The sequence below is a fragment of the Nematolebias whitei genome, chromosome 22 (genome assembly GCF_014905685.2).
Source record: "Nematolebias whitei isolate Nwh7 chromosome 22, NemWhi1, whole genome shotgun sequence".
Lineage (NCBI taxonomy): Eukaryota > Metazoa > Chordata > Actinopteri > Cyprinodontiformes > Rivulidae > Nematolebias > Nematolebias whitei.
In genome coordinates, this window is record NC_056519.1 from 2,222,136 (window position 1) to 2,236,480 (window position 14,345).

At 39.3% G+C, this 14,345-nt stretch overlaps 2 protein-coding genes across 2 annotated transcripts; one reads left to right on the forward strand and one right to left on the reverse strand.

Annotated features, from left to right (window-relative positions):
- Nucleotides 1-150: 150 nt before the first annotated feature.
- LOC119428051 (thymidine phosphorylase) lies at nt 151-8,614 on the forward strand. The gene is made up of 9 exons (XM_037695696.1): nt 151-268; nt 602-804; nt 993-1,091; nt 1,175-1,304; nt 2,846-2,964; nt 3,043-3,205; nt 7,135-7,362; nt 7,819-7,959; nt 8,392-8,614. The coding sequence occupies exons 1-9, from the start codon at nt 151-153 to the stop codon at nt 8,538-8,540; spliced, it is 1,350 nt and encodes a 449-aa protein (XP_037551624.1). The 3' UTR covers nt 8,541-8,614.
- A 2,129-nt stretch (nt 8,615-10,743) lies between these two features.
- On the reverse strand, nt 10,744-11,911 carry lsm8 (LSM8 homolog, U6 small nuclear RNA associated). Its single transcript, XM_037695662.1, has 4 exons — nt 11,732-11,911; nt 11,402-11,442; nt 11,142-11,269; nt 10,744-10,978 (listed from the first exon to the last, which is right to left on the reverse strand). The coding sequence occupies exons 1-4, from the start codon at nt 11,760-11,762 to the stop codon at nt 10,888-10,890; spliced, it is 291 nt and encodes a 96-aa protein (XP_037551590.1). The 5' UTR covers nt 11,763-11,911; the 3' UTR covers nt 10,744-10,887.
- Between the last annotated feature and the right edge of the window lie 2,434 nt (nt 11,912-14,345).

Here is a 14,345-nt window from a genome sequence, read left to right on the forward strand (position 1 = left end):
GTATGGATGGATGGATGGATGGATGGATGGATGGATGGATGGATGGATGGATGGATGGATGGATGGATGATGTTCTGAGGTTTTAGGGAGTATTCTGATTGTTTTGGCTTAAAATAACTACAATTCTTCAGTTTCTGTCTTGCAGGCATTATGCTGTCCATCCCCGATATGATCAAGAAGAAGAGAGATGGAGAACAGCTGAGTGATGAAGAGATCAAACTCTTCATCAAAGCTGTTACAGCTAAAACCATCCAGGAGACTCAGATAGGTACAAACAACTGAAACCTGCTTCAACCATGTTCCTGCTTTTAGTTTTTTACACCACCTTGTAATCTAGCTCTTTTTTCACTACTTTTTCCTTTTGACTGTCCTTTTGGTTGCCATTTTATTTTAATTTGTAATATAAATAAATAAAATTAATTAATTAATTTGTACGCCTCTTTTATGAATGTCTTTTGCTGTCGTTGTTGTCCACTGTTGTCATCACTCTTTGCTGAAAGCAGGTCTCTCTTGTAACTGAGTCCCTGAGACTCGGTGGGATTCACCAGTAAAGGTGGAATGAAGCTGCTTTCATCACCACAGTCCCTGTTTCTGTCTTCAGGGGCCATGTTAATGGCCATATGGCAGAGAGGGATGGTCACCGCTGAGGTTCGCACCCTGACCAGAGAGATGATGTCATCGGGGGAAGTGATGTGGTGGCCAGATGAGTGGGAACATCTGGTGGTGGACAAACACTCCACAGGTGGGGTGGGGGACAAAGTGAGCCTGGTGTTAGCACCAGCGCTAGCTGCCTGTGGCTGTAAGGTACATCTGGAGTCACACAAAGAGCCAAAAACAAAACTGATACATTTGTTGAACTTCCATTCATTTGTAAAAATACCAGTAATTGAGATATTTAATTGGTTCATGTATTATTTTAATAACCAGAAATTATGTCATGTAATTTTGTCACAAAAGGTTTGACTTTTTTAAACTCAGGTGTGTTTTGGCAGGTGCCGATGATCAGTGGGCGGAGCTTGGCTCACACAGGAGGAACTCTGGATAAACTGGAATCGATTCCAGGGTACAACATCCAGCAGTCAGCTGATCAGGTGGAGATGGTTGACACTGATCTCAAAGACCATCGTCATGTTGATTTTACGGAGATTAAACCTAAAACCAGGTCCTGTTTCAGATCCGGACCATCCTGGCCTCAGTGGGATGCTGCATCGTGGGGCAGACGGAGATGTTGGTTCCTGCAGATCGAGTCCTGTACGCCATGAGGGACGCCACCAGCACCGTGGACAGCCTGCCGCTCATTACTGGTACAAAACGTCGAGCGTTTATAAACTAGGGGTCTGTAACCTGTGGCTCTCGGGCCAAATGTGGTCCCTCCACAACAGCTTTTTGTAGCTTTTACCAAAATAATATTGAAATTAAGATTTATATTTATAACCACAAAAATTGTTTATGCAGCCAGCCTGTGAAAATATGAGAGAATGATAATAAAACCAGCAGAAAACTAACGGATGACTTTGAGCTCGCAGTTAGTTTGAACGTGAAACTTTATTCGTCTGATTTCAGCCTCAGTTATTTTTTACTGAAGTCCACGAGAAAAATAACATTTTTATACATTAGAGACAAAATACTGAGAATAAAAGTCAAAGTGCTGCTCTGAACCTACATCACTGCTACAAAATCTTCTTCTTTCAGCTGTTCCTTCTTCAAGGGTCACCACAGCAAGTCCTCTTCCTCTGTCCTCACTCTGTCCTCTGTGTCCTCTGTCCTCACTCCATCTACCTCCATGTCCTCTCTAACTGCATCCATATGTCTCCTCTTTGTCTTTAACCTGACAGCTGCATTTCCAACACCCTTCTACCAATATACCCACTGTCCCTCCTCTGGACGTGTCCAAACCACCGTCCCTCCTCTGGACATGTCCAAACCACCGTCCCTCCTCTGGACGTGTCCAAACCTCTGTCCCTCCTCTGGACGTGTCCAAACCTCTGTCCCTCCTCTGGACGTGTCCAAACCTCTGTCCCTCCTCTGGACGTGTCCAAACCATCTCAGTGTGTCCTCTCTAACTTTATCTCCCAGTTGTCCAACCTGTGCTGTACCTCTGATCATCTCATTCCTGATCTTCTCCATCCTTGTCTCTCCTAAGGAGAACCTCAACATCTTCATTTCTGACACTTCCAGTTCTGTCTCCTGTCTTTTTGTCCATGTCTCTGTCTCCAGACCATACAACATAGCTGGTCTCACAACTGTCTTGTAAACTTTTCCTTTGACCTTTGCTGACACCCTCTTTGTCTCAAATCACTCCTGAAACTTTTCTCCATCACTCCATCCCGTATGGACTCTCTTCTTCTCCTTGAAGATATCTGTCTGTCCCTCCTACAACACATCTCACCACATGTCCTGTTGTAGTCCAACATGTCCTACTGTCCTCATACACGTCCTCCTGTCAGATGGTTCTAAATCCACAAAGACGCAGTGACGTTCTTTCTGTCTCCGTCAGCTTCATCAAAACAAAGATGGACGTGAAGCTCTTTCTCAGCATGAAACTAAATTATAAATAAAGGTTTCTGCCTTCATTAAGTTAATTAAATCATAAATAAATAAATTAGTCGGTTATGTGGACTAATAATGTCTTAGGGTGGAAGTTCATGTTCTATTTTAAACAGCGATATTTGTATAATTAATTTTACATAAAGTCTTAAGTATTTTTTATCTCCTTTTCTTTGTTCAAAAATGCTAAAAGACCAAGAATTTAATGTAAAACTTTAATTTCTTACAGTAATAACTTGTATATTTTCTGTTTAAGGAGCCATGTTTACTTGACGTGTCCTGGTCTGACGACTTTCAGGTTCGATCATCTCAAAGAAAGGAGCCGAGTCTTTGTCCTCGCTGGTGCTGGACGTGAAGTTTGGACGAGCTGCTCTCTGTAAAGACCTGCAGAGCGCCAAGGAGCTCGCTCAGCACTTGGTGAGTGCGTCGCTTCATACCAGCTCTTTACGCATAAATACTTCACAAGAGTTAAAGAGGCTTTACATTTGAACTCAGGTGAGTGCAGGTAATGGAGTGGGCGTTAAAACCGGAGCGGTTCTGAGTCGTATGGACGGGACGATCGGTCGCTGCGTGGGGAACAGTCTGGAGGTGATGGAGTCTCTGGAGACGCTGAAGGGACACGGACCGGACGACCTGATGGAGCTCGTCACGACGCTCGGTAACAACTTTAAAGAACTCCTGACCGTCGGCTCGGCCCGCTTCTGCTCCGTCAGCCCGGACCGTTCAATTTACCAGAACCGAAAGAAAACCGGACAGGATGAACCTGACGTGTTTTACAAAGTCAAACTGAAAGAAAACGACTTCTGTCGGGACTGAAATGGTTAAAAACACTTGTTTAACAAAAACAAGTAAAACTGCAGGAATTTAATTTCCTGCGAAAATGCAGCGTGAACGTTTACTGCAGAACAACTTGCTGAAAAACAGCCGAAATTAGCTAAAACACAAAAACATGCTGAAACGTAGAACAAGAGTAAATCAGCAGGAGAAAGAAGAACATGTGGAATTAACTGAAAAAGTAATATTGGCATAAACACAGCTAAATAGTAGCTGAAATAACTGAAACTAGCTGAAAGGAGCATTACAAATTGAAATTAGCAGAAATAACAAAAATTACCATAAAAAATTGTATTTATCTGAAACAGCTGAAATTAGCTACAACATGCTAAAAAGGTAGAACAGACTCAAACTAGCAGTAGAACGCAGAAAGAGCATATTTGGCCAATTAGGCTGAAAGAAGCAGAAATGAGTAAACACAAATGTGGAATTAGCTAAAAAAGCTAAAATTAGCATAAAACAGCTAAATGGTAGCTGAAACGAGTGTAACAAGCTGAAAATAGTACACAGAATCTGAAAGGTGCACAAAACAGCTGAAGAAACAGCTGAAAGTAGCTAAAAAATATTTTAGATTAACAGAAGGAAGCTGAAAGAAGCAGAAAACAGATCGAAGGAGGTAAACGCAGGATTGTCCTGAAAGAGCCGAACGTTTTGAGATTTGTTGAAACAGAACAAAAACCGTGCAACGAGAAAGAAGCTGAAAACCGTACGGAAGAAAAATGGATCACAAAAGAGCGAATGCTTCGTAAACAGTCGCACAAAAAATAATCCCAACTTTTGGTCTGCTGTAAAAACCTGGTTGAGTAAAAACGTTTGACGGACGAGACGAGAGCAGAGTCCACGCAGCTCTGGGACACTAAACGTTTAATCTGATCCCAGACACGAGCTTCAAATGTGTTCAGAGATTAAAAACAACTAAATCTATCAAAGCCGCAGAAACTGAACGTACAGAAACATCTGATCCAGCCTCAGTTTGAATCAATCAGAGGGACCACCTGTATCTGGAGCGCACAGGTGCGTTAACACAACACCAAGACGGAACGACATCAGCAATGACCTCAGAGAAGCAGCTGCCGAGGGTCAAAGGTCATGGCAGCATGACGTAGGTTTGGACAGTTTCATCTGACAGAACCACGAGGCTTCTGGACCAGAACCAGACCAGAGGACAGACATTTACCCAGAATGCACTGCAGCACGTTTGGGAGACTTCAGCTTTTTTAAAACCGGTTGTGTTACCAAAAGAACAGCTAAAGTTCAGAGAAATAATCCAGAGGACAAGAAGATGGGAGGTAGCACCTTTTAAATCTATTTAATCTGAGAAAGTTAAACACCTGGATGATTTTAAGACACTGTAACCCACTCTTCCTCCTCCTCAAAGATCGGTGACAACAACAAACGATGAAGCAAGAGACACAAACAACAAACATCCTGACAAACAACAAACGATGAAGCAAGAGACACAAACAACAAACATCCTGACAAACAACAAACGATGAAGCAAGAGACACAAACAACAAACATCCTGACAAACGACACACTGTTGACACGTCTACATCTCACCCGAGTGGAAAAACAAATAAAACATTTACAAACTAAAATTACTGCCAAGATTCACCTCCGACCGTCGAGCTGCTCGTGTGTTCTGTGCCGACAGCAGAAAACAAACAAACAAACAAACAAACAAACAAACAAGCGTCAGCTGAGCACACAGACCGCTCCGTTAACGGTTTGTTAATCTTATAAATCAAATCTGCTACAAGAGCTCAGGAGCGTGTCCTCGCAGGCCTCCGGTCCTTTTGACTCCATTTATTTTTGTTTGTGGAGGTAAACAAGATAAATAAATGATGTCAAACAAACAACAAACGCAGCAGGAGCTCCTGAACTCAGACGTTTCTCGGTCAAACCAGATCTGCTCCGTTCAAACGAACGTGAAGTTCAACGTCTCACAGAAACATTTAACAACGATTTAATTTAGTGTGAACTGAACAAACTGCCCGTTGTTTCAAAATAAAACTAATTTGTATTTTCTGACAACTTCATGTAAAAATTATTTTAAACTCGTTGATCGTTTTTAATTAAATTATTATAAACAAGAGCTTAAAAGTTTGTTTTATTTCATCCTGAATGAAGACTTGAGGTTAAAACTAACATTTTTAAGCTTCACGTGAAAAATAATTTTATAAGAGCTGGAATAAAATAATAAGTTATAAAAACAAACTTTATCCTTTGAACTTACTAGAAGACGAGTCGTCTGTGGATTCACGTGGACCAAGAGTCGAGCGGAACAGAAAGAAAACTATAATTAGACACTAAAACTGTTTGAAAGTGAAATAAGAACAAACAACTGCACAAATAATAAATTACATTCTCTAATTTAAACTGAATGTTGCTTTATTGTTTAAATAAATATTTTCTAATTCAATCAATTCTAAGATTTGACTCGAATAAACGTCCTTAGAATTAAAAGAAAAAGTGAGAATTTAATCTCCTACAATTGTAAATGTTGGAATAAAAACTTTTCTGTAGAAATAAATATATTAAAACTGATGCTTTTTAATTTAGTTATATATATTTTTAATTAGTAAAATGACTTCAAACATCCCTCACTTTTGAAATTAAATTGACCAGAGAATTTAAAAGTAGAAACAGGACATAAATAATATATACATAAAAATTTTTTTTATATATATATATATATATATATATTTAGTAAAACAACAATTTAATTATTTTGTTGAGGTTTATATTTATGTTTTACATGTATGTTTACCAGGCAACTAAAAATGCAGAATACAAATTTTAATTCAGCAACAAAAGAAAGAAAAAATCATGTAAACAAACAGGTTATCTTGACTTATTTACTGCAACACATTAAAAATAAATTAAGACAAACAAATTAATTTACTCACATTTCCACTGTTTTCCCTGAAAACGCAACTTAATTTAGTTAAAAAAATTTTTTTGATTAAACTGATATTTTCTCCATGTCATGCTCAATAAAAGGAGCCATTTGTAAAACTTTGTAAATGTTATTACAGAAAACAAACCATTATTTTACTTTAAAAACAGAAAACTTTAAAGTTGACCACGTGACTGAATTCATTCACTTCGGCTGTTAACGGTTAGCTAATTAAGCTACATGAATTTAAATATTATTTTTGTTATGTATCCGGTAAATAAATCGACATAACTCACACAAACGGAATAAAAACTTACAGTTTCATGTTGAATTGATGAGAAAAAACCGCGGTGGACTTTAAATTTTGACACAAAACACTAATTTCAGGAGATAGCATCATTAGCATCTTTGGCATCATTAGCTTTCGCTGCGCAAAGCTCGTGTGAGTAGTTCAAGGACACTCGGAAAGCAGAGTGTTTTTGGTGGGTTCCTATTCTTTTTACTCGAGGTTGCCTTCAGCGTTAGATAAACTGCATACTAAAGGAGTCATGGAAATTGCAGGAAATTATTGATACATAACTTCAGAAACGTATTGTTGATTGCAAGAATGTTTGAGTTTTTATGTTTGAAGCTAAAATCGCACTAAAATACAAAACTCACATAAAACGGGAAAAAAATCTGATTGATACAGAAAATGAAAATTAAGTAATCTAACAAAGAAATACAGTTGCTTTATATATATATATATATATATATATATATATATATATATATATTTAAGTTGAATTAACATGTATGTTTATGAACTAACTTTTAAAATATAATTAATATGTCATGTTTCGTGTTTCCGTCAGGCAGCCTGCTCCTGAAGATGACTGGCATCGCTCCCAGCCTATCAGAGGGCAGCAAGCAGATTTCCGATGCTGTGATTGGTGGAACTGCTCTGGCCAAATTCGAGGCCATGATGGTCGCTCAGGGCGTTACCATGGAGACGGCCCAGTCGCTTTGCTCCGCCCACACAGATTACTACAGCATCCTGAGGAAATCTGAGCACCAGATGGAGTTGCAGGCACGTGCACAAGGTAAAGACACGCACGTTCAAAGTCACGCAGCTTTAGTAATGTCGGATTTGTTTTGCTACAAAAGTTCTGTATTGTTAGGAAGCGGTTGTTATTCTGAAAGGACACCGCCTGTTTAACGTGACAGCTTTTTATTTTTTTTTTGTCGGACAGTTTTGAACTAAAGGGTTATTACATAAAACATGAATTAAATCTTTGCAAACAATTTTAAGTCTGAGTAAAATATAAAACCCCGAATAATTTAGTTCACCAGAAAAGAAAGGTAAGTATGGCAATCAATTAGCATTTATTTAAGTTGTTTGAAATTTGTCATGTCTTAAGATGTAAACAAGCAGTCGGAGTAAAGTATTGTACTTAATGATCATGCTTTCATATGTAAAAATAACTCTGCTGTTTGAGCTTTTATTTTCATTTTATTTTATTTTATAAATGTTTCTTTTTGTTTGTTTGTTCCTGCAGGTTTTGTTCTGGACATCAACGGTTTGGTTTTAGCTCAGGTTCTCAATAAATTGGGGGCGGGGAGATCAAAGGCGGGGGAGCCTGTCAATCACAGTGTGGGGGCGGAGCTGCTGGTGTCACCGGGTCAGAGCGTGAGGACAGGTGAGAGTGTGATCACATGACTACAGCTGTGATCATAAGACAAAAGGGACGGAATCACCACTTTCCCCGTCTGGACCCAAAAGGCCGTTTCATAAGTCCGGATGCCGTAAAGCAGAAAGTCCTGCCAGAACGCTGTTTTAGAACCGCCACAGCAGAAACTACAACTTTATGTTTTTGTCATTGAACACTTTTTTAAATTATTTTATGTTATACAGCATTCAATCACAAAATCTTTATTTTTCCACATTCAGAAGTTGGTCTTAAAACAGCGGGAAAAATGCAGCGTTCTGGCGGGATTTTTGCCGTAGCCTCCTTCACGGCGTCCTGACTTACGAAACGGCGTTTTTTGTGTGCCGGACTCGTGCTAAACGTGGCGACGTGCGTCACTTTTGGCTTTCCATATCATCACTTGATGAACCGATGTGGTTTCAGGCGAGTCCTGGTTGCGGCTTCATTACGAAGATCCCGCTCCGACCCCGGAGCAGATCGACCGGCTGCAGAAAGCGCTGACCGTCGGAAACAACGACAAACAGGCCGGAGTCCGACGCAAACTGGTGGCAGAGCTGATACTTCCTGACTGAACCTGATGCTTTCATTCGTTACAGGCCGCTTTGTTCACACACCGATGTATAAAAGATGTTTATATATGAAGTAACCCAGTGGTATTTTTAAATGATGATAAAAAATATATATACATACTGCAAATAAAGATGTTCTTCCTGAAACACATAAACAAAAAGTTTTATTAAAAATGGACACACACACATGTTTGAATTGTGTTCAACTTTTAAAACAATGTTAACAGAGAAGTTTGCAAACATCCCCTCTACTGGCCAACAATAAAACCACGTGAAGCACATGGCGTCAGACGGCGGGATTGCTTCATTTTTTATTTCTCTACGTGTTTAAAGTGCACTTTTTGCTTCCAAGAGTGACATTTCTGTCAGAAATATTCTGGTTCTAAAGAGAACAGAGCTTAACAAGAACAAGATGTTGATAAAAGTGTAATTTAAACAAATAAAAAATATGTAATTCAATGTCAGTATGTCAGTAAAGCCTTGAGAAATAAGTATTTGATGTTTAGTCAAATGGAATCTAATTGATACAACCCGACGTTCGTAGAAACAAAAGTAGCCGAACTCATTTAACTCTTCAGTATGGGCTTTAAATTAATTATTTGCTCACTAATTTTATCAAACCTGTAGCTACCATTTTAAATTAGCACATTAGCTAAAACCAGCAAAACTAATAAGAGCAGTTAGCTACTTTTAGCTTTAAGCTAATGTTTAACTACTGTTCGGATCTAGCAATCGGTTACATTTATATTTTAGCTAGTAGCTACCCTGCTTCTTTAGCTAGTTTTGCTCCTTTTTGCTGTTTGAACTTTTGGCAAGTTTCATATCAACTTGTATCTGTTAGTTTCTTTTTTATTTTACTTCAGTGTATTGAATATATATTATCAAATACAATTGATTTATAGTATTGTATTATTATTACAGTATTATTATAATATTTGATAATAACAGCAGCACTGGGTCTGAACTCATTAATAAAATTCAGTTTTCATGTTAGTCAGCTTTGGTGAATCAATTTGCAACTTTTTCCTCTTTTAATTTATTTCACATTTGTTTTGTCGCTTTATTATTATTTTCATGAATCTCTTTGTTCGCACATTAATTACGTTTAAAATATGTTTTTATATGTGTAGAAACTAAAAAGTGAATTCTCCCTGTCGGGGAATTGAACCCGAGAAATTTCTGCCAGGACCGGGACTCGAACCCACATCCTGATGTCATGTCCCGTTTGAAAGATGTTGATGTATTACACCAGACGTGGCTGGCCCTGACGACACAGTTGTTTATTGTCGAGCTAAAACTGTTGCTAAGGCTTTCCAGTTTTTGCAATCTGCCTTTGACATCATCCAGTCGGACTTGTTCCACCTCAAACTGGTGAGAAATACAAATAAAACCAAAGAGATGTTTTTTTCAAATAGGAAGTTGGTCCCAGCAGTTCTTCCTCTGATTTTATCCTCAAATGGTGTCCCCATTGAGTTTGTTGATTCCTATAAATATTTGAGTATCTTGGTCGACTCACATCTCTCCTTTAAGCTCCATGTGGAAAACTTGGTAAAGAAACTGAAAGTTAAACTGGGTTTCTTTTTCAGAAACAAATCCTGTCCAACCCTGAATGCTAGCCCACGGTCCTCGCTCAGTCCTCTCCGGGTTAATGCTCAGGTTTTGTTCACGGCGAGGAAAGAATGAGCGCGAGATCTACAGACCGGTACAGCTTCGGCTGTATTGTGGACGCTGTGCTGGTCCATTGAGGTGAAGAAGCTGAGCTGTAAAGGGAAGTTCTGTACCTGCCGATCTACATTCCTGCCCCCACCTGTGGTCCTGAACTCTGGGTGGAGACAAAGAACCAACCTGGGAGGAAACTAAATGATACAAGATTAAAAACTTAAAGCATCAAACTGTTTTTTTTTCTCCTGATGCATGTTCAATAATCAATTGTTTTTTTTTCTGTTTTTTAGTAAATTAGATGTAAAAGAAAAATTTTGGCTGGTTGAGCTGCAAAACAAATTAAAGACTCAACTAAAGTTTTAATGTTTGATGTGACTCAAAATGCCTTTTAATAAAAAACAAAAAAAATTAACTATATCCTCAGACAAAAACATTAACATCAAACAAATTTCTAAATGCATTAAAAGCAGGAAACAGGAGTTTAACAAATAAACTTTAATAAAATGATCTAATAAAAAAACAATGAGTGAATCCAACATCTATCAACTTATTTCCTTATTTATAAAAACTTTACAAACACAAACAGGAAGAGGGACCAGAGTCGTCATTTACAAATCGCCTTCATCTCACTGATCTGACAGAAAACAGCTGAGGCATCAGTTGCCACGGAGACGACGGGGGTCAAAGGTCAGTGTACGACAGAGTTGAGCGGCTCGGCTCTGATGTTTCCTAAATCCAGCGTGGAGTCGGTCTCCTCGTCGATCTCACCAATCACAGCGCTGAAACAAACAATCAATAATAATCTCACAAATAAATCTGAAGACTTACTGAGAATTAATGCGACTAAAGGTTTTTTGTTATTTAATCCAGAATGTTCCGTCTAAAAGCGCAGCTTCTGTAGATACGGGTCTTTCTGATGAATGGATGGATGGTGAGACTCACACGTTGTCTCCTCGGACGATGTAGAGTCCCAGAACCACCTGCTCCACGCCCTGACTGGAGCTGAACACCCGCTCGTGACTCTCATCCAGGATCAGGTTGATGGTCTGATCGAAGCCCTTCAGAGTGCCCTAAACAAACAAACAAACAAACAAACAGCATCAAGCTTCAGAGGTGATAATTTAAAGAATCTGGAAACATTCAGAGGATTAACATCTTGTTCATAGTCTGCTGACCCTCCAGGTGAAGGAGTTTAAACTCACCACGATCATCCTGCCGTCTGAGGTGACGATGGCCACGGTGCCTGAACCAGCAGCAGTCAGGGAAACTTTTCTGAACACTTCATTCACAACAACAGTCAAACGAATCACTAATACACTGACGTTAGTACTTTTCAGGTTTACTATTAAAAATAAAAATATTGAAACCTTCTACTAAATTCACTCCTTCCTCTTGTCTTAACTCGTGTTTCTTTGAACTCCCTCTAAAGTGCAGTAAACTAACAAAAAACATTTTAGTTAGCTCGCTAAGCTAACTAGCATGTTCTCGTTCATTCAAACGGGCAGTTAGCATGCTAACAAATAGCAGGATACGGTTAATGTAGCTTTCCAGGGCGGTGGACATTTCCGTCAAGGGTTCGGTGGTTAACGAGACAGAAAAAAAGCTCGGTAGGTTATCTCCAGCGGTTATCTGTCCGTGTCACTGTGCAGAAAATTGAAACAGATGCAGCAGCTAACAGAAAACACACCGGAGATGACAAATCGAACACAGAGCCACCGATTGTGACGTCACATCCGGTTTAGCTGCAGTTACTAAGCGCAAAATGTGATTTTTACGTCTTACAAAGCAAAAAAACCTTTTACGATATTTAAAAAAAAATCATATCCAAACTTGTTTATAAACAGAAATGAAATATTCTGCTCATTACACAACGTTCTTAAACATAAATTAAGGTCAAGATGGCCGCCGGAAGTTACTTACTTCATCCTTTTTTTAAAGAAAACTTTATCAAACAAGTATAGACAATTATTAATTACACAATTGTGTAAATCTAAAAAGGGCATAGTAGAGGCAGACTTAGATATATATATATATATATATATGCTTTATAATTAAAATTAACTTAATATTTCTATGTGATCTAACCCACTTTTTTATGGTTTTATGTTAACATTTAGTTTTTTAGCAGTATGGAAATAACGGTAGATTTACAAGTCAACAAAATAAATAAATCCAAAACCCAAACATCAGAAGCATAAAAATAAAAATCTGTTGATTAGATCACATGAGAGAACCAAGTGAAACAAACCATTTCTGTCTCCTGAAGATCTTCTTCTTCTGACTGGTCAGATTCTGTAAGCCTGCTTGTGTTGCCTGAAACATAAATTATTAATAAATACATTTGTCTTGGAGGTTAATTTAACAGTTCAAACTTTTGCTAAGTTTAATATGATTAAAGGCACGTTATCTACGAGACACAAAAGATGATTAAAAACCAAACACGTGTGCGCTAACATGAAATAGACGGAGCCCAGTCCTCAGGATGTTTTCATCTTTATTGTTGCTCAGTAGTGGTCCATACAAAGAGGGGTGGGGGGGTGGGGGTGGAGAACAGTGGAGCCCGACAGGACAAACACCAGGAACGTCATGCTACCAAAGTATTAAATTTGTACAAAAATACTTTACAACATCCCTGTTCCTTTAACGAAAAAAAAGTTTGGTTGGTTGGAGAAGCTACATGAAAACTAATCTGACCCACTATTTCAAACGGCAGTGCAGTGCACGTGTAAATGTGTGCATCTGTGTGCAAATCACTAAAATGGTACACACACACACACTGATAAACACACTTCAACACACGCACACACGACACAAGCACAGTGTATGGCTTTAGATCAGTCATTAAACCCTCCTGAGGCCACGCCCCTCAGCTCTGTGTGCGTTCCTATTGGTCGAGCAGTTTGTGTTGACCGAGCGCAGTAATGTTAGCAACGCTAAAAAGCAGCCGAACGTTTGCTTCTCTCCAGATGTGTCACCAGAAATAGAAGGATGTGTTTGAAGCTCGGACTGCTGCTCTCTGGCTTTCTCAAGTTAAACTGAAAAACACAAAGTTCAAAGTTCATTCAAGCTGAACTCACATGCAAATCCACTTTCTATGATCCCTCCCTCCTGAGGGTCAGTAGTTGTTGTCCTGGTCCACATGAGAGAGGTTCTGGTCACTCACGTGAAGGTTAATATTGGAATAAAGCCGAACACCTTAGTGACATAAAGTTTCAACCCTCAGGAGAGAGGGAGGGGAGAGTGGTTTGCATGTGAGTTCAGCTTCCAGAAACAAAGCAAATCAGCCGTTTTAAAGCTCGGAGCTTCGAACTTCAGTTTCACTTCAGAAAGATCCTCGACTCAGATGACCATTAGCATGTCAAAGATAAGCTAGAACTTTATTGATCCCACAGGAAACTCTAGCACAACAACTTCCTGCGGGATCAATAGTTCTAGCTTATCTTTTCTAAAGTCTCGGCTGCTCTTGTGGTGGGCGTTGTGTCCGTTTTCAGAAAACAACCTTTTCTTACATTTGGATAAAAATAAATCTTTGAAAGTGGCCAACGTAATGGAAACACACCTACATTTATTTTACCCAGAATGCATCAGTTTAGCATGGCTATAAAACACCTAGCAGATGCTAGCTCGGCAGCTCAGTCCTTTAACTCAGGCAACAACAAATGTAGTGAAAAAGTGTAAAGAACGTTTTGTTTCACTGCTGAAGGATTGTGGGTGTTTTGAGAACTGATGAAACAGAAACATCCACGAAACTTCAAACCTTTAATAATTCTCACAGACGTCGTCTCCTAGATGAAGATCCTTCCATTAGTTCCTGTGCTAGCCGTATGCTAGCTTACAGCTGTGTTAGCCAAGTGTAAACATATACCGATAATCACTGCACGTAGCGGACGTTAGCCCTGTTAGCCTTGTGCGAGGTCTGTGCCGGCCCTGGATCAGCCATGTGCTGGTCAAACATTTTAAAGGTGGTGAAAGTTGTTCTGATCCGTTTGTGTTCTGGTTCTGCTGTGCTCAGTGTCTGCTAGCCGCTTGCTAACCATATGCTAGCAGTGTGCTTAAACTCCCACCCATCACAGTTCTGAGTATTCAGAGCAGCAGAGAAGCTGTCGGTGCTGAGGGAGGGTTCTGATTGGCTGTCGGTGCTGAGGG

Bases quoted from the DNA above. Each gene is read 5' to 3' on its own strand.
- lsm8 (XM_037695662.1), bottom strand. From the start codon at position 11,762: ATGTCCACCGCCCTGGAAAGCTACATTAACC. The intron at 11,443-11,731 runs GTATCCTGCTAT...CTGCTGGTTCAG, and splicing joins CCTGGAAAGCTACATTAACC to GCACCGTGGCCATCGTCACC. The intron at 10,979-11,141 runs GTGAGTCTCACC...TGTTTGTTTCAG, and splicing joins ATCGTCCGAGGAGACAACGT to CGCTGTGATTGGTGAGATCG.
- LOC119428051 (XM_037695696.1), top strand. From the start codon at position 151: ATGCTGTCCATCCCCGATATGATCAAGAAGAAGAGAGATGGAGAACAG. The intron at 2,965-3,042 runs GTGAGTGCGTCG...ATTTGAACTCAG, and splicing joins AGGAGCTCGCTCAGCACTTG to GTGAGTGCAGGTAATGGAGT. The intron at 7,363-7,818 runs GTAAAGACACGC...TTGTTCCTGCAG, and splicing joins GTTGCAGGCACGTGCACAAG to GTTTTGTTCTGGACATCAAC.